This window comes from Carcharhinus amblyrhynchos, chromosome 12 (genome assembly GCF_965287045.1).
Source record: "Carcharhinus amblyrhynchos chromosome 12, sCarAmb.v2.hapA, whole genome shotgun sequence".
In the NCBI taxonomy this organism is placed as follows: domain Eukaryota; kingdom Metazoa; phylum Chordata; class Chondrichthyes; order Carcharhiniformes; family Carcharhinidae; genus Carcharhinus; species Carcharhinus amblyrhynchos.
The window spans coordinates 35231004-35256270 of record NC_137335.1 but is presented as its reverse complement, the minus strand read 5'-3'; the positions used below and the strand labels follow the sequence as shown (position 1 = coordinate 35256270).

The 25267-nt window shown below is 43.2% G+C and overlaps 1 protein-coding gene across 5 annotated transcripts in view; it reads right to left on the bottom strand.

The window, feature by feature from the left end:
• pde10a (phosphodiesterase 10A) overlaps nt 1-25267 on the bottom strand; it is a 455060-nt gene that overhangs the window by 214287 nt on the left and 215506 nt on the right. The window contains exon 3 of one of the 5 annotated variants that reach the window (XM_080200356.1): nt 16673-16764. The exons of 3 other annotated variants lie outside the window; for them this stretch is intronic. Coding sequence is in view for 1 of the 2 variants with exons in the window: in XM_080200355.1 (XP_080056481.1) it covers nt 13383-13449 (67 nt within the window). In the remaining variant the exon portion in view is untranslated. Of the gene's footprint in view, nt 1-13382; nt 13559-16672; nt 16765-25267 lie in introns of those variants that run through there. One more of the 5 variants, XM_080200355.1, reaches the window with a different exon arrangement.

Genomic DNA, 25267 nt, shown 5'->3' with positions numbered 1-25267 from the left:
TCTCCCAGGATGACACCATTTGGAAACTGCCCTTGTCTTTTAAGATTTGTTAGCATTTAAAAGGGGCCCCAGTGTATTAAATATCAAAATCACTGGTGTGTGAATTGGCAGCATGTATTTATTAATACAGATAATCTTTTCACTTATCTCCTCTGAAAGATGTCAAACAGACTGGGCCACTTTTAGTGATGGACTCTGTAGAACTAGAGAAGACATCCTTGGAGGTAGACTAGTCTTGGTGCTCCAAATGAGTGGTGAATGCTATCAGGAGGCAAAACGCAACTTGAGTTCCATAAATGAGGGAGCTGAGGAAACCAAAGCAGTCAACCAGTCAACAAATGTGAAAGGAATAAACATATTTTAATCTGATTTAGAATGATCTCATTAATCTTTTGAAGGAAGAAAGAAAGAAAGAATGAATATGAACAATTATGTATTTCACTTATTGCTCCATTTATCACATAAAGTTTATTTTTAAATGCAACTGGTGCTAGGTGATCACATTGGAATCAGCAAAGATTGGTCTTGAATAGCAAACTGGAGATTTCTTAAGTGGAGATTCTTGGGAATACAGAGCAACACGTAAACTTGATCAATCTGGCTAAAGGGGATTTAATCCAAATGACTGGGGCTTGTCACGTGGCTTGATAAAAGGGTGCGTGCACAGGACTGCTGGAGCTGCAGCACTTGCACCCTTCGCACGGTACCCCAGTCTTCTTTAGTTTTACACAGCCCATCGCTAAAAGTGGCCCAGTCAGTTTGACACCTTTCAAGGGAGATAAGTGAAAATGTTATCTGTATTAATACATACACGCCACTAATTCATACAGCAATGATTTTGATATTTAGCATTTAAAAGGGGCTCCAACATGTTAACAAATCTTAAAAGACAAGGGCAGTTTCCAAATGATGTCATCCTGGGAGGAAATAGTGATTCTTAGATTTGTTTAATCTTCTGTTTTCAAATACAGAAGTAAAATAAGTTGCTTTTGCATCACTTGACTGATTATTATTAATGCAGAGGGAACCACTGCAGAAAAATGCTCTTGTATAGTTAAAGAAAGACAGGATGGGCAGTTGTGATATCTCTAAAGTAAATTGACTGTCAACATTCACTATCTAGGCTTCAGTCCCCAGTATCAGTATTTAGTCAGAATACTAAAAAGGCAGATGGTATTTCCTACCATTAGTCAAACTTTTAGAAGTGGAAAGGTTTTTCCTTATTAAACTTTATATAGAATGTAACTACTGGGCAAGCCAATTGCTAGGCAAGTGTCCAGAGATTTGCTATTAGACTGAAATGATGAGAATCTCGTTTTTCAGTTGGGCAGAATCACTCAAACCAGTAAGTGTGCATCTACACTATGACTTTAGTATTAATGCATAGAACTTGACTTTGCACTAGCACTAGATTTTGGTAATACAGCCAGTGTTTATATCCAGAAAAGGAAAGAAAAATGAGACTCCATCTCCACAATATGCACAATTACACCAAAACAATTTGGCATTGAAACAACAAAAGGTAATACAAATATAACCTAAAATGTCTGCAAAAATCCTGAATTTGAATTATGATTTAATTTCTGCACTCTCAAATGTCATTTTCTGCAAAGTTTATTCATAAAATGCATCTGGAAAACAATGTGTATGTTCTATTGTAGCAACAGCAAAAAAACACAATAATCTATATTTAACAACTGCTTTAGTCACAAATTCTAATCAGCAAAGCAACTCCCTATTTCTCAAAAACTAACAGTACACACAACAAACATTGCAAACCTTATTTAAAACAGTTATGCGCAAAAACTTAACCAAGTACATACAGGGTTAACAGGGACCAAATCAGTCAAAAATTCAACTCCTACTTTACAATAATAATAGAGCTTTTTTCTGAAAATATAAGTTGATCCAAATTATTTATTTTGCTTCTCTACACATATTGATTTGTGTTCTGTTTGTTCCATTATTTTTACATGTAACAGCATCAAGGAAAACATTCCAGGTTAGTCCAGTTACTTGATATTACTGTTGCTAAGTGGATATTCAGATTTTATTGCTATTTCACCCAAATTACAATATAACACTTAGTGCTTTAAATCACTATCTCTTCAACCAGCAGTCTCACAAGCTCTAAAATTGCTGCCACTCCACTGGAGCTTAGATTAACATTCTCACAATGATATACTAACCAAATTACAAACTTGGAAATCATTGAATTCACACTGCTCTATTCTCAGCTAAGTAGATCACCACAAATCTATACATATGTACAGGTAAAGGTGAAGTCTGAGGGGAGTTATACCTTTAGCTGATTTGTGAATCAAGCCAGAAAGTAGGGCTGGGATGGCAACTATAGGCATATGAACCCTAGGAAATATATGGCGATTGACTAATGGATGTTTTTGTTGTAATTTTAAATATCATTATGCAGCAAATTTTACAAAGTGCAAAAATCAAGTCTTTTAACTAATATCTGGTACAGAAAAGTCTGAGCTTGACAACAATGAGGATGATCAACTTGAAGGAATTGCATTATTTAATGGAAGCCTGAGTTCATTTTGATTGCTGACTCATTCAATATTGTAATACTGGACAGTGACTGCACCTCTAAACAGTGTGTGGCATGGTTCAGCTTAATAGCTACTTGAAATCTCTAGACAAAGAAGATTGACATAAAGTTGAATAGTATGAAAATTGCAGCTAATTTATTGAAAGGATATCAACACTACAGGTTGCTAAGAGAGGCTGCACGGCCAATGACAGCACTAGTGTTGTCACGTGATCAGTCGCTTACAATGCCCCTATTCCAAGTTTATTTATTCATCACAAGTAGGCTTGCATTAACACTGCAATGAAGTTATTGTGAAAATTTTCTAGTCGCCACACTCCAGCACCTGTTCGGATACACTGAGGGGGAATTTAGCACAGTCAATACATTTAACCAGCCCATCTTTTGGATTGTGGGGGGAAACCAGAGCAAACCACGCAGACACTGGGAGAATGTGTAGACTCCACACAGACAGTGACCCAAGCCAGGGCCCAAGCCCTCTCCGTTTAAATCAAAGTTCCCTGACATCAATAACAGTACAATGTTATCAAAGTTGGAAACATGAACAATTAATAAATAAGTCAATAGGTAGGGGGTTCCAGAGGCCATCACTCTCTGCAATTGTTGACAAACCTCTGCTATCTGCTTTTTAGTGTACACTGAAACCCATCTTTGGCTTGGTTTGCATGTCGTCTGTTATTACCTTAATTGGAGTCAACATAGTGTTTTGAGGTTAACTTGGTGTTGAAGTGTTTTCAAATGAGGTACTGTCTTCTCCAATTGGTACGGGTAGTGTCTCATGTTCTCAAGAAGGTCCAGATCTTGTTTCAGCTTGATGTGGACTCTGTCTCTGGTAGATTGGTTCTTGTTGCCAAAAGTTGATCCACATCTTGTGTTTGTATGGTGTCGGAGACCACTCCCATCTATGGTTAGATGATAGCAGGCATACACTTTTCACTTCTGGTGTAGTTCCTTACTTGAATTTCTTGATCCTGATGAAAACCACAACATTTTGCCTTGTTCTCTCATCATATAACCTGATCTTGCTATTCTTTTCCTCCACAATTTATCTTGTTTTGGGTGATTTAAACAAATCAAATGCTGTGCATACTTGATGTTTAACCATGAGTAACACCAAAGAAAACTGGGCTGTTGAGTGTGTAATATATCTGTACGTCAGCAGGAATTGGCTCAATTGTTTAGACACTGAACCTTACTCTCTAGTTACCTTCAACAAATGTTTAAGTTGTGGCAGGATGATAAGGAACAGATCAGATGTGCTGAATCCCATCCTCTTTTAAATAGTTTGTGATTCTTGCTAAATGAATTGCTCGAGTTGTTCAGGGTTACCAGATTCTGCTGAAAATTTCACCCAGTCTTTCAATTGTTCTCTGAGAGGACATTATCTCCATAATGAAAACTTCTGGCTATTTTGAGTGTATGTTGACCAGAATAAGAAACATATGTCTTTTGAATCGTCCTCGCATAATCTACATGTACTCTTTGCCGGACCTCTTCAGGCCATTCCTGTGTGTGCAATGGAGTTAATGGCAGCAGGTTCTGTACTTTTTCACAAGGCAAACATATCACTGTCTTCTCCTCAATTTCAACATCAAGCCCTGGACACCAAAATAGCTTCTGGCTATCTCCTTCATTCTTATGGTGCCATAGTGCCTTTGTAATTGGTAAGTACATTTTTCCTTAATAAATGTACTGTCCCCAGAAGCTACTGAGGTTGTTTGAATCTTTGGATGAAATATGGCTTTAACTCAAGTGCCCACCTTTACACTGTGTTATGGTTCAGGTCAGGAACTCCAAAGTGTTGTATGGAGCCCTTTGTTTTTCATCTTGAATTTGGCTAGGATAAGCATGAGATGTTTCACTTCAGGTATAATGTCAAACAAAATTTAAAAATACAGTTAACACCTTTAGAATCAATTACAAACAAGAAACCAAAATGACCACTATAATGTACAGATCTTAACAAATATATCTAACGTGTTCCAATCAAAAGCAAAACCTTCCACAGACAAAAGATCCTTTTCACAGGTTTAACACAGCAAAGCCTAATGTTCACATGATACTGGACTTGAGATCTTTGTCTGCAGTTCTCTGGATAGACTCAGAACAGTTTAAAGTCAGAACAGTTTCCCAAACCAGGGACCAGGCAAGCCACCAACTGCAGATTTTCTGCTCCAGGAAGGCCTTCAATTGAACAGCAGAATTTCCCAAAACCAGGGAGAGACACATCACTTTCAATATGACGTCCATTCCCTTGCTAACATTGCTGCTAGCCAAAAATAGAAAATGAAACCTTGAATTCCCTAGGAAGGAAAAAAAAGACCCGAACCTGTAACTTTACTCCTAACAATCAGAGCCAAAAAAATCAATCCCAGAGTATACATGAACAACTCCCATTTAAGCTATTGAAGAAGCAATGAAAGGGCATATCCTGTCAAGCCAGTAATAAATGAGATCAGCTGAGGCTGTCAGCTAAGAAAACACTGAAGCTGTGAGAGCTGCAGAGATCATGATTTAAAAAACTTTCTTAAAAAGTACACTAACGTCACAGCTGCCAGTGATGGAATCCTGGTATTAGACCCAAATATCACTGTCACAAGACAATGGTTTGTCGATAAAGTAAATTTCCTCCCAAATGTGAATTAATAAAACTGCTTTATTCCATAAATGATTCCTGTGGCTTCTTTTGCTATCCGTACATAATTGATTTCTGCTTTATTCAAGGACCTTGATACAAAAGCAAGCAGCTTCTCTTCATCTGTGGGCATAATGTAAGAAACTAATAAGGTGATGTATTACATGCCAGTTGTAAAGATAAATTTGGAACAAAGTATATCAGGACTTTTGACTTTAGGAGTGCCTCTATCTTGTACGAAGACTTTCTCACACTGATCCATCCACTTACATTTTCTATTTTGACACAGTAAGTTGTGTAAGTGTTTACGAATAGTAGCCACATTAGACAAATCTTCAGTAATAATTTAGTAAGCACAAGAAAGATTGAAGTTGATTGACATTTTAAGGTGCAGGTGCCTCATTAATGGCTTTGACTTTCAAAGGCAACTTATGCAGTTCCTTTGCATCTATGGCATAGATATTCAATCAAGATTGAAAAAAAATCACATTTGTCTTCTCAGACTCCAAATTCACAATCTTCTAATCCCTGGAGTGTGGCATACATATTGCAGAGATGTTCTTCCTCATTATTTCTAATCACTGAGATATCATCTGAGAAACACTGAACTTCTTCTAATCTGCTTAAAATTTGTTTGCTCACATGCTGGAACATAAGGTACCAAATGGTAGTCTTTTATATGAAAATATCCCTTTGTGTGCCACAATCGTCAATTATTGTGAATCTGAATCCACGTTCATGTTAACATATGCTTAACTGAGGTCAATTTTACTGAAGTGTTGGCTTCCAGCCAACCCAGTGAATAAATCATCAGAGGCAGAGGGTACCATTCTGCACACGATATCAGATTGATAGCGACTTGAAAATCACCACAAATGTGTACCGATCCATCTTTCTTCATCATGAGTACAATTGGCGTAGCTCAATCAATCACATCAATGGGTTTGAGGACTCCTGTTTTGACCAGCCACTCTAATTCTGCCTCTATCAGCACTGACTGAGTCTTTAAGCATCTTGCCTGTCATAAATCTTTAACCAAGTGGTGATATCCTTCATGTTTCCCAGCTCACTATTGAAGATATAAGAATTCATAAGATGAAGTATGTCTCTTCAAGATCTTCAGTAGACCCACTGTGGAATCTGTCATGAAATTTACCTCAGCTGATTTAATCTGATCTCTTCCAGCCAGGTTCTTCCTATTAGTGCTAGATAGTTTCTTTTAACAAAAAGGTGTAAGGACAAGTCTGCAGAGTGTTCATTCAACTGCACGGTAACATTAACATGGCCCCTCAACAGAACCATTCCTCCAGTATAGGTTTTTAACACCATCTTCAAGACTTTCAAGGCAATATGTTGAAGCTTTTCATGGTCAACAGTTTCACACTCTTTGGATTGTAATTCAAATCCTTCTTTACACCACGTTAACACTTTTTGACTTATTCAGCTTTCTAATCGATGCATTTGGCTTTTGCTTTTTATAATTTTGGGCCTGAAACTTGTTTCTTGTTCTAACAAGTGTGTTCAATGTGGCCCTTTCTGCCACAAATCCAAGACATGATATCTTTGCACAAAAAATCTGCTAAGTACCCAGTTTTTGCACACCAAAGGCAAATGCGTCCGTGTTTGGTTTTCAGCCAACATCTTATGAATTCTTACACTCAAACTCAACAGTTGAGATTCTTTGACTGCTAATTTTATGGATACAGCAACTTCCAAAGCTTTCTTTAGCATTAGGTTGCTTTCTATTAACAACCACTTTTGAATAGCCTCATTCCTTAAGCCACAGACTAATCTTATCTCTAACGATTTTGTTCAAGACATCCCCAAATTCAGTGTTCAGTTAGTCTCCTCTTCAAGGTAGCTACAAACTATGTGATCAATTCAGCTTCTTGCTGGTTACTTTTATAGAAATTAAACCTTTCAGCAATGACTAAAGGTTTAGGTGAATAGTGGCCCTGAAATATTTCCACTATTTCATTGTAGATTTTGTGCCTGGCTTTTCCAGCTACACTAGATTTCTCAGGAGGTTAAATGATCCCCCCCACTAACTTTGCTCAGGAAAGTTGGACTGTATCTGCCACTATCTTGTTCGCTTGGATAAAACAGTTGAATTTCTCTGTATATGAGCTCCATTACTTTGTATTCTCATTCCCACGGAACCAAAACCTTTCACCAATTTTTATATGGAATGGACCTATGTGGCACAATGTGTCACGGATTTTTTGCAATACCTTGCTTCTTTTCTCCCCAAAACAAGGCAAATCCGAGCTCAGCCTGTTTCCTTTGTATTTCACAACAACCCCAACTCTAAATTTGTCGGTGTACTCGCTATGCATGGTGTTCCTGGTACTGTTATTGATCTTTCTGGGCACAGTACATGGCAAGCTTGTTTCCAAAGTTGCCTTCTCCAGAATTTTCCGATTATTTTTCGGTTCCTCTGGTGGCTGTGACCTTATCTGGCACCTCTCCATCGCCAGCTTTCACGTAGCGATGATTTCAATTATTTATTCTTTGTTCAGGCATCTTCAATACTGAGAGACATTTTCCATTTTTCTCCTTTTGGAGTGGCTGCAAGTGTGGTCCGACCATCTTGTCTCCAGTTTTCTAAGTGGTCATTTTAAAAGATAGGCTGCAGGCCTCGAAGGTTTAAACAACCGAAGAAGTTTATTGAAAGGATGTTAAAACGATCTGCTGGTAAGGCAGACTGTCAGTTTGCCCACACACACTAACAGCCAATTACATCATCAGTGATATCATGTGATTGGTCTCTTAAAGTGCCCCTGCTCCACTGCAAAGCTGCTAGTGAGGAACTACTAGAAATAACATGAATACACAATATGGACCTTTCACTCAACATCCGAAAAAGCAAAGGTTGTCTTTCAACCAGACCCTACAGCACAACACCTAATCACACTGATTAAGATTAATGGCGAGATCCTGGAAAATGTGAACCAGCTTATTTCTATACCTTAGGAGCTTCAACTTAGGAGTTGACAAAGAGATAGAACATATTCAGCCAATGTGCCAGTTCAGATTTCAGCATCTGACGCACGTATTTAATGTCTAAGATCTCAAACCAAAGACCAAACAAATGGTTTACTTAGGAACTGTGATTCTTTTGCTCCTATATGCTTCAGAGACTTGGGATAACCTACAGCAGGCACCTCAAAACACTGGAGAAGTGCTGCTAGCAGTATTGTTGAAAGATCCCCCAAATTTGGTGGCAAGAAAGGCAGTTTAACAGCAGTGTCCTCTTCCAAGCAAACATAACCAGCATTAAGGCACCAATCACTCAAAACCAGCTCTACTGGGCAGGATATGTCATTCGTACGTATGATATCAGATTCCCAAAGCAACTGCTGAATTCAACTGTGGCATGAGACTCCCAGGAGGAAACAGAAACACTTCACGAAAGCTTTGGAGGGTAACTCTAAAGAGATCCAACTTTCTATTGACTCATGAGAGATCCTGACTGTGACTCACCAAGATGGGGAACATACATTCAGGAAAACAACCAAACACAGAGATTTCATTGTAACACACAGAGACCAAATCAGACATCAGAGAGTGCACACAAACCTCCCAACAACTCATCCACTCAATCTTCTAAGCACCACCTGCCCTGTGTGGCAGGGTCTGCAAATTGCATACTGGATATATCAGCGATTTCAGAATCCATCAAACTGGAGTGAATGCAAGTCATGCCTTAAGGGGACATTAGCAATCATGGACCTCCATGTTTATCTTGCTCTGGAAGGGTGGATCATCTTCATTGGTAATCCATCCAGTTTGTGGAGTTCTTTGTCTATTTATACTGCAACAAATGGGAAAGAAATCTGAAATTCTATCCTGGCAAAGAACTAATGCTTTCAACTTTAGAGAAATTCCCATGTTCAATAGCCTTGCTCAATAGCCTTGACAAAATACTAGACTGAAATACATAGAATCTTGAAATATAACTCCCTGGTTAGCATACTTTTTCCACCATTTTGTTGTCAAAATGCAAGAAGCGCAAAGAAATGCAACTCCAAATAATTTTTACCCTTTAAAAATATGTTGGCCTAATTATTAATGACCAAGCACTATATTTTGCTTTTTTTTGCGAAAGCAAATTATTGCAAGTATAAACAGATAATAAGCATATTGATAATATGTAAAAAAGCAAAGTTTCTAGACTATAGACTTTTTGAAAGGGACATCGACAAAAACAGGCAACTGTGAAGACTAGTGTCAAATTGAAAAAGACTACTTTAGAAACTCAGGTCTTAATATTAAATGGTCAGAGGTTTAAAGCATAGAAACAGGCTGTTAGGCCCAACTTGTCCATTCTGCCCATTTTTTTAACCAGTAAGGTAGTCCCAATTGCCTGCATTTGGCCCATATCTGTCTATATCCATCTTATCCATGTAACTGTCTAAATGCTTTTTAAAAGATAAAATTGTACTCGCCTCTACTATTGTCTCTGGCAGCTGTTCCAGACACTCACCATCCTCTGAATGAAAAATTGACCCACTGGGCCCTTTCGCATCTCTCCCCTCTCATCTTAAACCTATGCCCTCCAGTTTTAGGTTCCCCTACTTTTGGGAAAAGCTATTAACTAACCACCTTTTCTGTGCCTCTCATTAAATGTCAACATTTCAGATCAAGTATTGACATGCTGTGCTTGGTTGAAGTCATTAGGTTACATTTTAGCTTCATAAGAACATAAGAAATAGGAGCAGGAGTAGGCCATCTGGCCCTTCGAGCCTGCCCCGCCATTCAATAAGATCATGGCTGATCTGTCGTGGCTCAGTTCCACTTTCCCGCCCTCTCCCCATAACCCTTAATCCCCTCTCTTATCAAAAACCCATCAACCCGCTTCTTAAAAATATTTAGCGAGGCAGCCTCCACCACTTCAACGGGCAGAGAAGCAATTTGAATTTGAAGCAATTTTTAAAAGCAACATCTCGGCCTTTTGGCTATGATGCAAATGAGATCAAGCTTTGGAAGGGAGCTTTGCCGAGTCTAATCAACTTGGATCATGTAGGTCAAGCCCAAGACAAGAGGTGAGAGCACTGTCTTGTCGGCTTGGATCGGGAATGTCTCAACTAGTTGAGACTCTGAATTGGACTTGACCGGATTGAATTGGAATACAAAAAAAAGACACTTCCACATTTAAACTTTCTCTTTGAAAAATTATTAGTTCACAAGTATCAAACTCGGTAAATGTATCCAGTCCTCAGCAGATCCACGTGCTGCTTCTGTATGAAGGCGCCAAAAGAGAAACACTCCATTGCCTGAGGTTTTTTGTTTGACTGGTTATATGGTTATTATTTGACTGGTTATACGGTTATTATTTCCCTCCTGATCGGCCAGGCCAAAAGGTGTAACAGGCCAAGAGGTGTAAGGTTGGAAACTGGCAGCATCCATCCCGATCGTTCTCCAGTTCCTACTCTACATTGTTCCGCGCTCCCAAAGTAAAGCTGTTATTATTTAATGGAGATTGATGTAAGTTATTTACCAACACCACGCCGCGCCCTCGAGCCGTGTGTCCCCCCTCTGACCGCGGGTTTGCTGCGCTGTGAGTTCGGATACGAAAGCAGCGTCGAGTGAATCATCTGTGAGGAGCGGTCACCGACCCGGGTCCTCAAAACACGGGAGCAAATTCCGAGAGCGACCGGCCCGGACACAGAGGCGGAAAACAGTGCGGCAGCCCCGGCACCTCATCACCGCAATGAGGCGGCTCCCCCATCACAAAGCCCACATCAGCAGCCAGTAAACTCCCCCCCCCCCCCAATACCCCTTCCCGGTCACCCAATCCGACCCCCCCAGACTCTCCCCGATACCCCTCCCCACATTCCCCCCAATATCTCCCGAGACCCCCACCTTCCCTCCCCAATACCCCCATCCCCAGTACCCCCCATCCCTAATACCCCCGCCCCCTCGATACCCCTCCTTTCTCCCCTCTCCCTCGCCGCTCACGGCTCCCTCCCCATATCCCCTTTCCCTTCCAAACCCCTCCATACTCATCCCCTCCTCCCCTCCTATTCCCTACCTCTTCTCTATTATACCTTCTCCACACTCCATCCCTCTCTCCCATGCCCACCCATGTCCCTTCCCCTACACTCCCACCCTAAACCCCCTATAACCCCCATACCCACTGCATACACCCCCTCCCCCTACATCATCGCCACACCAAAAACCCTCCACACCACCCCGCACCCCCCTCCTCCCCCCCGCCACCCCCGTGCCCCTTCCCCATCCCCCCGTGATCCCCGCCCCTGCACACCTCCCCCGTGCCCCCCAACCATCCCCTCCCAGCCCACGTGATCCCCGCCCCTGCACACCTCCCCCGTGCCCCCCAACCATCCCCTCCCAGCCCACGTGATCCCCGCCCCTGCACACCTCCCCCGTGCCCCCCAACCATCCCCTCCCAGCCCACGTGATCCCCGCCCCTGCACACCTCCCCCGTGCCCCCCAGCCATCCCCTCCCAGCCCACGTGATCCCCGCCCCTGCACATTCCCACCCCCCCCGCCGTGGCCCCCGCCACCTGCACACCCCTCCAAGCCCCCCCAAGACACCCTTCCTGCACAACCTCCGTGATCCCCTCCCCCCCGGGCCCCTCCCCTCCCAAATCCACGCGCACACCCCCCGTGCCCCCCGCCACCTCCCAAGACCCCCTCCCCCGTACCCCTTCCCGTCCAAAATCCCCATGTCCTCTCCCCTACACCCCCCCCCATGCCCCCCGCCACCTGCACACACCCTCCCCCCCCGGGGGCCCCCGCCACCTGCACACCCTCCGTACCCCCTCCACCCGTGCGCCCCCGCGTGCCCGCTCCGCTCTGCACCCCTGTGCCCCCTCCCCTGCAAACACCTTGCCATGCCTCCATCCCCTGCACACACTCCGATGCCTCCCTCCTCTCTGCATCCCACCCGTGCCCCCTCCCCTGCACACCCTCCCCCGTGCCCCCAACTCCTGCTCAGCCCCCCCATGCCATCTCCACCCACGCGCCCCCTCCACCCACATCCCCGTGCCCCCTCCGCTCTGCACCCCCTCGCACACCCCCCCGTGCCCCCCTCCCCTGTACACCTCCCCTCCCCTCCCCTGCACACACCCCCCCGTGCCCCCCTCCCCTGCACACCTCCCCTCCCCTGCACACACCCCCCCGTGCCCCCTCCCCTGCACACCCCCCCGTGCCACCTCCCCTGCACACCCCCCCGTGCCACCTCCCCTGCACACCCCCCCGTGCCACCTCCCCTGCACACCCCCCCGTGCCACCTCCCCTGCACACCCCCCCGTGCCCCCCTCCCCTGCACACCCCCCCGTGCCACCTCCCCTGCACACCCCCCCGTGCCACCTCCCCTGCACACACCCCCCGTGCCCCCTCCCCTCCCCTGCACACCCCCCCGTGCCCCCTCCCCTGCACACCCCCCCGTGCCGCCCTCCCCTCCCCTGCACACCCCCCCGTGCCCCCCTCCCCTCCCCTGCACACCCCCCCGTGCCCCCTCCCCTGCACACCCCCCCGTGCCGCCCTCCCCTCCCCTGCACACCCCCCCGTGCCCCCCTCCCCTCCCCTGCACACCCCCCCTCCCCTCCCCTCCCCTGCACACCCCCCCTCCCCTCCCCTCCCCTGCACACCCCCCCTGCACACCCCCCCTCCCCTGCACACCCTCCGTGCCCCCCTCCCCTGCACACCCCCCCCGTGCCCCCCTCCCCTGCACACCCCCCCCGTGCCCCCCTCCCCTGCACACCCCCCCCGTGCCCCCCTCCCCTGCACACCCCCCCCGTGCCCCCCTCCCCTCCCCTGCACACCCCCCCGTGCCCCCCCTCCCCTCCCCTGCACACCCCCCCGTGCCCCCTCCCCTCCCCTCCCCTGCACACCCCCCCGTGCCCCCTCCCCTCCCCTCCCCTGCACACCCCCCCGTGCCCCCTCCCCTCCCCTGCACACTCCCATACATTGGATTAATATCTGAAAATAAATCTGTGCTGCTAACACTCTCATCTTGATGCTGACTGCACTGCCCTGCACACCCCCCATGCCCCCCTCCCCTGAACACCCCATACTTGATACCCCTCCCCCACAGCCCTCCTCCTCTTCAAGAAGCCCCCCCCCCCTCCCCTTTGTCGGGGGTTAATGGGGAGGCACTCCCCAAATGAGATTGTCAGACATTGATGTAAAGAGGCGGGGGAGACGTACCGTGGTGGAGGAGGCAGTTGGCGAATCTCCGCAGGCAGCCCGGGGAGCTCTCCTCCGCCTCCTGCATGTCCGGGCCGGCCTGGCTCCGGCTCCGCTCGCCGCCGCTGCTTTTAATCCCGAGGAGGCGCTTGATGCTGGAGCCTGATCCAGACTGGCGGCTCCTGGAGTGGGGAAGAGCGGAGTGCTGGTGCTGCCGAGGGGAGGAGGAAGGTGCTGGAAGGGCGGGTCTGTTGCTGAATGAGAGGCCGTCCTAGGGGAGGGGCGGCTTCACTCAGTCTCTGGGCACAAAGCCCTCTCTGCTAGCCTGCACCCCCCCTCCCCCCCCCCCCCGGACTCCCTCTCCGTCCTCATCATCCACAGCGCAAAGCCGCTCACAGCCCGTGCCTTCCCTTCCTCTGAATGTTCTCACAAAGGTCCTGAAGGCGGGTTAAATCTCCACATCCATCCGGAAGGAGGAAATCTCACCGCCCGCTTCTCATGGCAATAAATCACTAACATTTCGAAAACCCGCAAAGGCGCCAAACGAAGCAGAGAGAGGCTTTTATTTGTAATTATCTTTGTTCTAGTCATGTGGCCAATGTATAAACAAATGGCTCAGAAAGAGGTGTTCGTTTGATATACGCCTGGCTTTAAAGAGGCATATTTCGGTCTTTTACAAAGCACGTTTTGTTCTGAAATGTGCTGCAGTGTGATCAGATCGTGCACAGGACACAATGCGGCAAACACATGGTGCTCAGGGAATAAGGAGCGATCTTCCTAAGCTGCTCACTTCATTATAGGTGAGGAAAAAGAAAGCAGGTGTGTCCAGGGAAAGACTATGAATCATCAATGTACACAGTCTGTGTTAGCACAGAGCTGTATTCCCAAGCTCTATCAGTCAGTGTTGATTAAACCCTCACACTCTGCTGTGGCAAGCAGCAAGCTTGCCTTCATATAAACACGCAATACGCGATTTTGAGTTTCGTTGCATTTTAATGTTAATGATCCCATCTAACTGTTACGAAGCCCATTATAATATTACGAAGTTCAACACCTTTATTTTTAAATATATGGACTCTCGTAATTTTATTTGATGTACAGACCCAAGAGATGCAAAAATAATGGCGTTGATTCCAGTACAGTAAATTCGTTTCCCCCCCGCTAAAAGTTGGATCTTAAGCATATCTTTTAATCCAACATTGGTATCCGTTTTCGATCCCAGATTTTTGCATCAACTTCAAAAAAAATCCCAAGGGATAACGTGCAGCTATACTATCCTTTGATCTTGATAAAAGATATTTGCCATCAGGACATTATTAACACGGGCCCGTTACTGATGCATCGCGTGTGCCTACATAAAGCAATAAACTGCTTTGTGATTCATTTTAATGGCAGAAGAAAGGCGAACTCTGGCTGTGTATTGTGTTGTGAGAGAAGCTATACAAGGGATTTCCTGCAGATGTGCCATTTACGTCTTGCTGACGTCTGTTGGGCCCCACACAGTCTCTTACGGCTTTAACAGCTTTTGGAATCTATACCCTACCCAGTGGAAAATGAATAGACAAAGAGCCTCTCCGGAGCAACGGGGTACCATGTCTTTTACCAAAATATTTGAAAGTAAGCACATACTGTACTGAAACACTCAAATTTTAAATAAAGACAATTAACCATGCAAATCATTCATATAAGATATAGTTTACATAGTAGATAAGGCACAGAAACAAGCTATTCGGCCTCTTGGTCCATGCAGCGTGATGTTTCACTGCAGCCTCCTCTCATCGTTTCTCCTTTACATCTATCACTCGAAGCCTCTAATCCCTTCTCCCTCATTTCTTTGCCCAGTTTCCTCTTGGTACTTTTCTTCAATCACTACTTGTGGTAGCGAGTTCCGTATTCTTAACACTGGGTAAAGAAGTTTATTCTGAATTACTTATTGGATTTCTTGGTGAGTGTCATAACTTAATAGTCAATATACGATGGCACAAAATTTGCTAATTCTGATTTATTCTTTTCGAACTCATGACGCGCAATATTGTAACGCGAACTCCAAGCAAAATTAATCCTTTATCATAATGAACTCCGTTTTTAGCTCTAATTTCGTATAATTCTAACCATATACATGTAAAAAAAAGTATTCGTGCATTTTGACAATTCAGCAGTGTAGGTTTACCGGAGTTTTGATAATGTCAGGTATGAAGGAATATCCAGAGTGGTTTAACCATGATTTTATTCAAATAGTGTTTTAAACCTCTACGTATTATACACCCTTTAACAATTAGTGCAACGTGGATTAAACTGCCGCCTTAAATGGAAATTGAATGTACTTATAATATTACAATGAACGCTGTTGAAGTTATTAATGAATGTTTACATATAAACACCACACATTTAGCGTTAAAATGGAGTTCAGTATTAAGACATTTAGTTATAAATGTGGAATGTATATCTAATGCATGGCTCTTCTTCCACACATTGTAAAAATTGAAAATCATCTTTCAACAGCACCGTAACTGGAAGTCTAATTCAAACCGGAAAGCTGGACGACTTCTCACGTTATTTCACCCTATGTAAAACATCTTAGAAAAACAATATATATTTATGACCGAAGTAAATGCTTGAGAACGGAGTTTAAACACAGGTACAGACTGTGAAGTGCTGTGAAGTTACCAAAGCGAATTAAACATGCCCAGAGGCGGATCAGTTCAATATTTAGCCACAGCTTTGGATTAGCAGGTCTAGGTGCAACAAGTAAATATCTTCATTTTGCTTGTATTTACAGAATGACAGTGCCGATCACTTTTGCATTACCGTTGGCGTTATTGACAGGTCCTCCAAATTTAAAACCGATTCTGGATGTGTTACATGCTGAAGTGGGGGGGGGGTGGGGGCTTTAAATATCTTCCAGCATTTGGGCATTTTTCACTTTAAATTATTTCGATCTCCAAACGCCTCTGATTCACTAGTCTCTCCGAAATTTGTTCAGGATGTCAAAAAAAAGGACAACGAATTCAAAGGAAAATTGAAAGTTTTATTTCAGAACTATAATTTTGGGATTGTATTTTAAATTTTGTCCTGGAGTAAAAATCATGTGGTAAACGTAATTCGGCTTATTTTTTATAATGTAATCATGTAACAGAACTGTAAAATATATGTGGATGGATCGGCTCCTGAAGTTAGTGTTTCAAAGTAGAAAATGAATTTTAAAGTGTAACATCCCATCCGCACACACCCGAATTGTAAAGAATAAAACTCAATAAAATTGTTTCGTTTTACCTTTTTCACCCTTCGTATGTACTATTAGGGGAAAGTACCTGTGGTTCAGTTTTGGTTTTGAGTTCTTTTTTGGAGCCGAACGGAACAGATTCTGGGTGATCATCGTCGGCTTCACGGGATCAGATTTCCACTAGAGTTTTGTAAAAGGGCAAAAGGATGATATCCATTATAGATGGACACTCATGTCTGATCACAGTAATGTATCTCTTCATATATATGGCCGTGCCATATATCCAAAATAACTATTTGAAACAAAAACATTTCTAATCGTAAGAAATAATGAATTAGCGAGGAAACGAAGTCCATATGCTCAAAAGCATATTTTGAAAAAAATCTTTTAGGATAGACACGGTATTTTCGTTTCCATTTCAACAGCATCCCGTGCTTTAGTCACAATCCGATTTCATACTGCAAAAAAACCCCAGAATCTAGCAAACTGTTAGTGTGAACGTTCTGAACTTATTTCTCGTGGCGACCGGTCTCCAGTTCGTTATTATTACAACATAAGTTCAGAGTGTTGGGTTTAAGTCATCTTTTTTTTACATATAGCAAGTTTTTTGCATTTATCAAATCGGAGTTTTAGATCTACAACTTTAATCTTATATCTAAATCGCGAGAAGAAATCGGAAGAGCAGGTTTTTAAATGGGGGCAGTCTATGTCATTCAATGAACTTCTCTAAAACTTCCCCCTAACCACAACTGCACTTTTCCTGGAAATCACATTAGTATTCAAAGGGTCTGAGATGCAAATAGATGAGTTTTATTTCTCAAAAATATTTAAAATTACAAACTTATTGATTAATGTTGTTCATAGAATCCCTGCAACACAGACGAAAGCCACTTGGCCCATCGAGTCTGCACCAACCTCAATCCCACTTTGGCCTTCTGCCCGTAACCCTACGTATTTATCCTGCAAATTCTGTGACACTAAGGGGCAAGTTAGCATGGCCAATCAACTGAGCCCGCAGATCTTTGGAGTGTGCGAGGCAACCCATGCAGACACGGGGAAAACGCGCAAATTCCATACAGAGTGACCCGAGGCCGGAATTGAACGCAGGTCCCTGGCACTGAGAGGCTGCAGTGCTTAACCATTGTGCTACCGTACCACCCAGTAATCGCATAAATACCTCGGACCTGAAATCAAAAACAATTTTAATAATGTATTTTGAAAAAATGCGCACGAGATCTAAGAATGCACCTTTATGCAATAGGAATTTTATTACACAGCTAATAACAAGCATTGATTAGACTATGGTTTTTGCCATTAAATTGCCAGATGCAGGATTATTACTGCAGCAGTTAGATATCAGGGAAGAATCCTCTGCACCTGGAAAACATAGTGAAGTGCAACACTGCATTTGTTGGTCATGAAAACAGATTGGAATGAGATAGGAATGCATTATTTGTGACTCCTACAACTGTAATGCTGGAGCACTTCCTTTAATATTTGAGGGACCAATTAATCTGTATGAAATGTATATCTATCAGCAGTCGTTAAGCTTGGAGAACTCCTGTTATTCTTTTGTACTATACCTCAAGTTTAGGCCCTGTCTGCCATTTTAAGTGGATGTAAAAAAGGTCCAATGGCATTAGTCCAAAGAAAAGCAGGGGAGTTATTGTTTGTGTCATGAGCAAAATTTATCCCTTAATTACCATCACTAAAAACAAATTATTTCAGTGATTATAGCTTCACTGTTTATGGGAACTCAATGTACAAGTGAGCTACCATGTTACCTGCAACAGTGATTACTGTTCAAAACAAGTACATAATTGGCTGAAATGCACTTTGGGACATCTGGAAGTTGCAAAAGATGCTATAGAAATGCAATTATTTACTTCCACCATCATATGTGCTAATTTATTGGAAGAAAGTGGAATAAATTAACACATTATCAAATAGATTTTTTAGGTTAATGCAGATCATATGATTAAACCAGAATTTCTGTTTGGAGTGGTAGACCCAATGTCAAACATCTACTGGACCTAGCAATTAATAGCTTCTAGACTGAAATAAAAGGAAATATAAGTCATGCACATGAAAGAGAATAGTCAGAAATGTCCATGTAGGAAGAATTGGGAGGTCATTTAATACCTGGAAGATGTAGGAGTAAGTGGGTAAAGGAATGAAAGGATCTCAGCATACAAATACATCAATCATTAAACATTGTGTGACAGGTTAACAAAACATAAACATAAAGGTAAACAGGTACTGAGCTATATTTCTGGAAGAATGGAATTGAAAAGTAGAAAAGTTATGTTCAATATGTATTGAACCTTGGTTCAACCACACTTAGAATACTGCATGCCATATTATAAAAAGGATATAGAAGCACTTGAGAAGATGCGGAGAGGATTTACAAGACAAGTTTGGGTATACATATCAAGAAAGAATGAACCAGCTAGTTTCTTTCTCATATGAAAAAAGGCTGAGGAGTGACCCTCATTTGACTTTGATGGAGAGTTTTGATAGAGTGGATTCAATGGTTGCCATACTTTCTGTCCACCAAGAAGGCAGTTGTCATGCAGCCATTTTGCTCTGGAATCAGCCAATCTAATTGACTGACAATTCTGCCCTGGGGCACCAACTTCAAGCACTGGCCACTATTGAAACTACAGACAGTCCCCATACAAGATAAGATTATGGAGCCAGACTTCAAGACAAGTCCATGGTATCAGTGAGGCCTAGCCGGCAGACTCCAGCAAGGGAGGTTGGAGCCAAGTTTGAGAGACTTGGAGAGGGTTAAAGGGAGTATGAGCTTGTGGGGGTGTTCCTCCAGTGGACACAGGGGACTTGTAAAGGAGAGGCTCCTTATCTTGCCTAACATCAGCCCATGCAATAAAAGTTACCAGGTTACCCACCTAGTGTATTCCTCCCCTGCCGTGGGTAAAATAGCAGTGCAGGGTGAATGAGACACTCAAGTTGCTATTAAATGCCCTCCTTTTTCCACCATAAAATAGGAACAGATCAGGGATGGGCAGAAAGGTGGCAGGAAGGCCATGCACATCATTTTACAAGCCCCCCTCCCCAATCCTCCCCTCCCATCTCACATTCAAACACACCACCCAGGGCTCATAAAATCCAGCACCAAGTTTCTACTTGTGGGGAGGAGCATAACTAAAAGCCATCAATATTAGAAAGTCAAGAAATCCAATAGGGAATTCAGGAGAAACTTCTACAAAGGTTATAGCTGAATAGCCCTATGATGAGAAGTTATCAGGAAATATGTTTCAAATAAAGTATAAAAATAAATCGTGAATGCACACAAAGTGTCAAGGTGAGCCATTTAGTGATCTGTTTATCTGTGCCACCCTGTAATTGATGGCCAGAAATCTGCTTCAATTAACTATCAGGAAGACTGAAGTAATTGTTTTGGTCCCTGTCCCAAACTCCATTCCACAACTACTGACTCCAACCCTACCACAACCCTGGTGTCACATTTCATCCTACAATGAATTTCCAACCTCATTCATGCTATTTTTCAGTCCAATATCATTCAATTTCTCTCCTGTCAGCTCATCTGCTGCTGAAACTCTCATTCATGCCTTTGTTACCTCTATTCTTGATTCATTTCTTTAAACTTGAAGTGATCCAAAATTCTATAGTCCATGCCTTAACCCACATCAAATACTGTTCACTTATTGACGATAGACTTGCTTACATATATTGGCTTCTGATCAAGCAACATCTTAATTTTTAAATTTTAACCCTTGTTTTCAAATCCTTTCATGGCCTCACTTCATCCTGCCTCTGTATTCTTCTCCACCTCCACAATTCTCCAAAATATTTGTGCTCTTCTAATTCTGGCCCTTTGAGCATCCTCAATTTTAATTGTTCCACTATTAATGGGTGTATCTTCAGTTGCTTCAATGCTAAGCTTTGGAATTCTCTCCCTTGTGCTTAAACAAAGGAGATTATGAAGGGATGAGGGAGGAGTTGGCTAAGGTAGACTGGGAACAAAAACTTTATGGTAGGACAGTTGAACAGTGGAGGACTTTCAGAGCGATCTTTCACAGTGCTCAGCAAAAGTATATACCAGTGATAAGGAAGAACTGTAGAAAAAGAGATAATCCGGCATGGATATCTAAGGAAAGAAAGGAGGGTATCAAATTGAAAGAAAATGCATACAAAGTGGCAAAGATTAATGAGAACCTAGAGGATTGGGAAATCTTTAAAGGTCAGCAGAAAGCCATCAAAAAAGCTATAAAGAAAAGCAAGATGGATTATGAAAGTAAACTAGCTCAGAATATAAAAACAGGTAGCAAAAATTTCTACAGATATATAAAACAAAAAAGAGTGGCAAAAGTAATAGCGAGGGGGATTGAATATAAAAGTAGGGAGGTCTTGCTGCGGCTGTATAGGGCATTGGTGAGGCCGCAGCTGGAGTACTGTGTGCAGTTTTGGTCGCCGTACTTACGCAAGGATATTTTGGCCTTGGAGGGAGTGCAGAGGAGGTTTACTAGGCTGATACAGGAGTTGAGGGGGTTGAGCTATGAGGAGAGGCTGGATAAACTAGACTTGTACTTGTTAGAGTTTAGAAGAATGAGGGGAGATCTCATTGAGACGTATAAGATGATGAATGGGATGGATAGGATAGAGGTGGAGAGACTCTTCCCGCTCAGAAAGGACAGTAGGACTAGGGGGCATAGCCTCAAGATAAAGGGGGGGCGGTTTAGAACGGAGTTGAGGAGGAACTTCTTCACTCAAAGGGTGGTGAATATCTGGAATTCTCTGCCCGTTGAAGTGGTGGAGGCTGCCTCGCTAAATATTTTTAAGACGCGGGTTGATGGGTTTTTGATAAGTGAGGGGATTAAGGGTTATGGGGAGAGGGCGGGAATGTGGAACTGAGCCATGACAGATCAGCCATGTTCTTATTGAATGGCGGGGCAGGCTCGAAGGGCTAGATGGCCTGCTCCTGCTCCTATTTCTTATGTTCTTATGTACTTATGTAAACGTTGGTCCTTTAGAGGATGAAAAGGGGGATGTAATAACTGGAAATGAGAAAATGGCTGAGGCATTGAACAACTATGTTGTGTTGGTCTTCACAGTGGAAGACACAAATAACATGCCAAAAATTGATGAAAGGAAGGCGAGAACCTAGAAACTATCATTATCATGAAAGAGGTAGTGTTGGGCAAGTTAATGGGGCTAAAGGCATACAAGTCCCCTGGTCCTAATGGAATGCATGCCAGGGTACTAAAAGAGATAGCAGGAGAAATAGCAAATGCACTAGTGGTAATTTATCAAACTTCGCTGGACTCTTGTTGTTTTCCAATCTGTGGGAACCATCACAATGTGATGGCCACTGTTTAAAAAAGGAGGTAGGCTAAAGGCAGGTAACTATAGGCTGGTTTGCTTAATTTCTGTAGTAGGGAAAATGCTTGAATCTATCATCAGGGAAGAAATAATGAGACATCTGGATATAAATTGTCCCATTGGTAAGATGCAGCATGGGTTCATGAAGGGAAGGTCATGTTGACTAATTTGGTGGAATACTTTGAAAACGTGTGCAGTGAACAATGGGGAACCAGTGGATGTGGTGTATCTGGATTTCCAGAAGGCATTAGACAAGTGCCGCACCAAAGACTGCTACATAAGATAAAGGTGCACGGTGTTATGGGTAATGTATTAGCATGGATAGAGGATTGGTTAACTAATAGAAAGCAAAGCGTAGGGGTAAATGGGTGTTTTTTTGGATGGTGATCAGTGATTAGTGGTGTGCCTCAGGGGTCAGTGTTGGCACCACAATTGTTTACAATTTACATAGATGATTTGGAGTTGGGGACCAAGTGTAGTGTGTCAAAATTCACAGATGATGCTAAGATGGGTGGCAGAGCAAAGTGTGCAGAGAATGCTGAAAGTCTGTAAAGGGATATAGATAGTCTAAGTGAGTGGGCGAGGGTCTGGCAGATGGAGTACAATGTTGGTAAATGTGAGGTCATCCATTTTGGTAGGAATAACAGCAAAATGGACTATTACTTAAATGGTAACAAATAGCAGCATGCTGCTGTGCAGAGGGACCTGGGTTTCCTTGTGCAGGAATCTCAAGGAGTTGGTTTGCAGACGCAGCAGTTAATTACGAAGGCAAATGGAACTTTGTCCTTTATTGCTAGAGGGATGGAGTTTAAAAACAGTGAGATTATGTTGCAGCTGCATAAGGTGCTGGTGAGGCCGCACCTGGAGTACTGTGTACAGTTTTGGTCTCCTTACTTGAGAAAGGATATACTGGCACTGGAGAGGGTGCAGAGGAGATTCACTAGATTGATTGCAGAATTGAGAGGGTTGGCTTATGAGGAGAGACTGAGTAGACTGGGGCTATACTCATTGGCATTCAGAAGAATGAGGGGAGATCTTATAGAAACATATAAAATTATGAAGGGAATAAATAAGATAGAAGCAGGGAAGTTGTTTCTACTGGCTGGTGAAACTAGAACTAGGGGGCATAGCCTCAAAATAAGGGGAAGCAGATTTAGGACTGAGTTGATGAGGAACTTCTTCACACAAAGGGTTGTGAATCTGTGGATTCTCTGCCTAGTGAAGTAGTTGAGGCTACCTCATTGAATGTTTTTAAGGCAAGGATAGATACATTTTTGAACAGTAAAGGAATTAAGGGTTATGGTGAGTGGGTGGGTTAGTGGAGTTGAGTCCACAAAAAGATCAGTCATGATCTTATTGAATGGTGGAGCAGGCTTGAGGGGCCAGATGGCCTACTCCTAGCCTTATGTTCTAAACTTCTCCATATTTTTTACCTTAATTTCTTCCTTTAAGACTCTCCTCAAAACCTATTATTTGGTCAAGCGTTTAGTCATCTGACCTAATATCTCCTTATGTGGCCCAATGTCATATTCTGTTTTACAATGCTCCTGTAGAATGCCTTGGGATATTTTATTATATTAAAGGATCTATGTAAATATACGTTGCTGTTGCAAACCTTTCAGCATTCTCTTTCTTTGTCAATCCTTAAAAGTAACTTATTTGACCAAGCTTTATTTATTTTTAATGTTCACCATTACTTTTCTTCTCATCATAACTTTTAACCTAAATCCCTAAAGTACCTCAGTCAACTTGCCCTTCTCACCTCTGCACTGGGCTCTGATTAAATTTTAGACTTAAATCACATCACTCATAAACTTATTATGAAATTCCATCAGATTATGATTGCACATCCACAAAGAATCTTTTCCTATAAAACTGTTAATTAACCCTGAACCATTAACAATACAATATCTAAAACAGCCTATTCCACTACATAGTGCTCTGGAAAACAATCTTCTATGAACCTATTCATCAATTTGGCTTCCCCAGTAGATATGAAGATTAAAGACCTCATGATTATTACATTGCTGTTCATACATGTTTCTCTAATCTCCTGATTAATACTCTGTCCATCACTATGGTTCCTGGTAGGAGAACTATAAACTGCAGATATGTTTTCTATCCTTCGTTACTTCATACCTCTGTCCATACTGATTCTACATTCTGACTTTCTCTTTATTAGCTTTATCTTATGTTTTATTATCAGGGCTGCCCTATATTTTTTGCCTTTTGTTTACCACTCCTAAGAGTCAAGAATAATTAGTTTCAAACCTTGGTTGTCCTACAGTCACTAATAAGCACTTTTTTATTATTCTTTCACAGGCTTGGCCGGAACTTATTGTCCATCTCTCTTTGCCCTTGGTGAGCTGTTTCTTGAACTGTGCAGGCCATGTGGTGTAGGTATATCTGCAGTGCTGTTAGGAAGGGGGTTCCAAGATTTTCACCCAGCAGCAGTGAAGGATATAGTTCCAAGTCAGGATGCTGTGTAACTTGGAGGGAAACTTGCAGATGGTGTTGTTCCCATTCACCTGCTGCCCTTATCTTTTTAGGTGATAGAGTCATGGGTGTGAAAGGTGTTGTTGAAGGAACCTGGGTGAGTTGCTATTAGTTCAGACCATTTTGTTTATTTGCGGCATTGATTTTCACTATCCTGTTCATTTAGGTATCACATCATTAATTTTAATATTTCACCATTTTCCCTTGTTAAATCTAATGCCGTATTACTGTTATTAAACTCTCTGCAGACAATTTTATCATTTCTTTTCTAAGTGCTGGGCAGACTTGAATCTGGGAGAGTTTCAGATCCATCTTTTGGGTGTGTTTTCAGGCCCCCCCATATGCACTCTGCCTTCAAAACTATCAGCAAATCTGTTGCTCGCTACAGAAGCCTGTGGGCTGGGCTTAACACACCCAAAAGCCTGTACAGGGAGTTAGTGCGCAGGCGCAAGCCTCTGATGCTACACGTGCACACTAGCAGTAGCAGGGATCTGACAGAGTGCTCAGGCCCCTGCTAGTGCAGGCTGCCTAAAGCAACTCCCCTCACCTGTAATTGCAGCAACCCACAGCCTCAGATATAGCCCCCGCTGATCCCCCCCCACCCACGCAGACCAATCGTGAGCCCACTGCTCTCCCCCCACTGATCACTGCAAAGTGGCAGCATGCCCCCTCTCCCTCCCTCCGTGCAGAATGGCAGCAGGATCCCTCTCTCTACCTCTCCTCCACCGACCACTGAAGAATGGCAACGGGATCCCTCTCCCTCCCTCCTCCCCCCATCTGCTGCAGAGAGGCAGTGGAACCTCTCTCCTTCCCTTCTCCACCC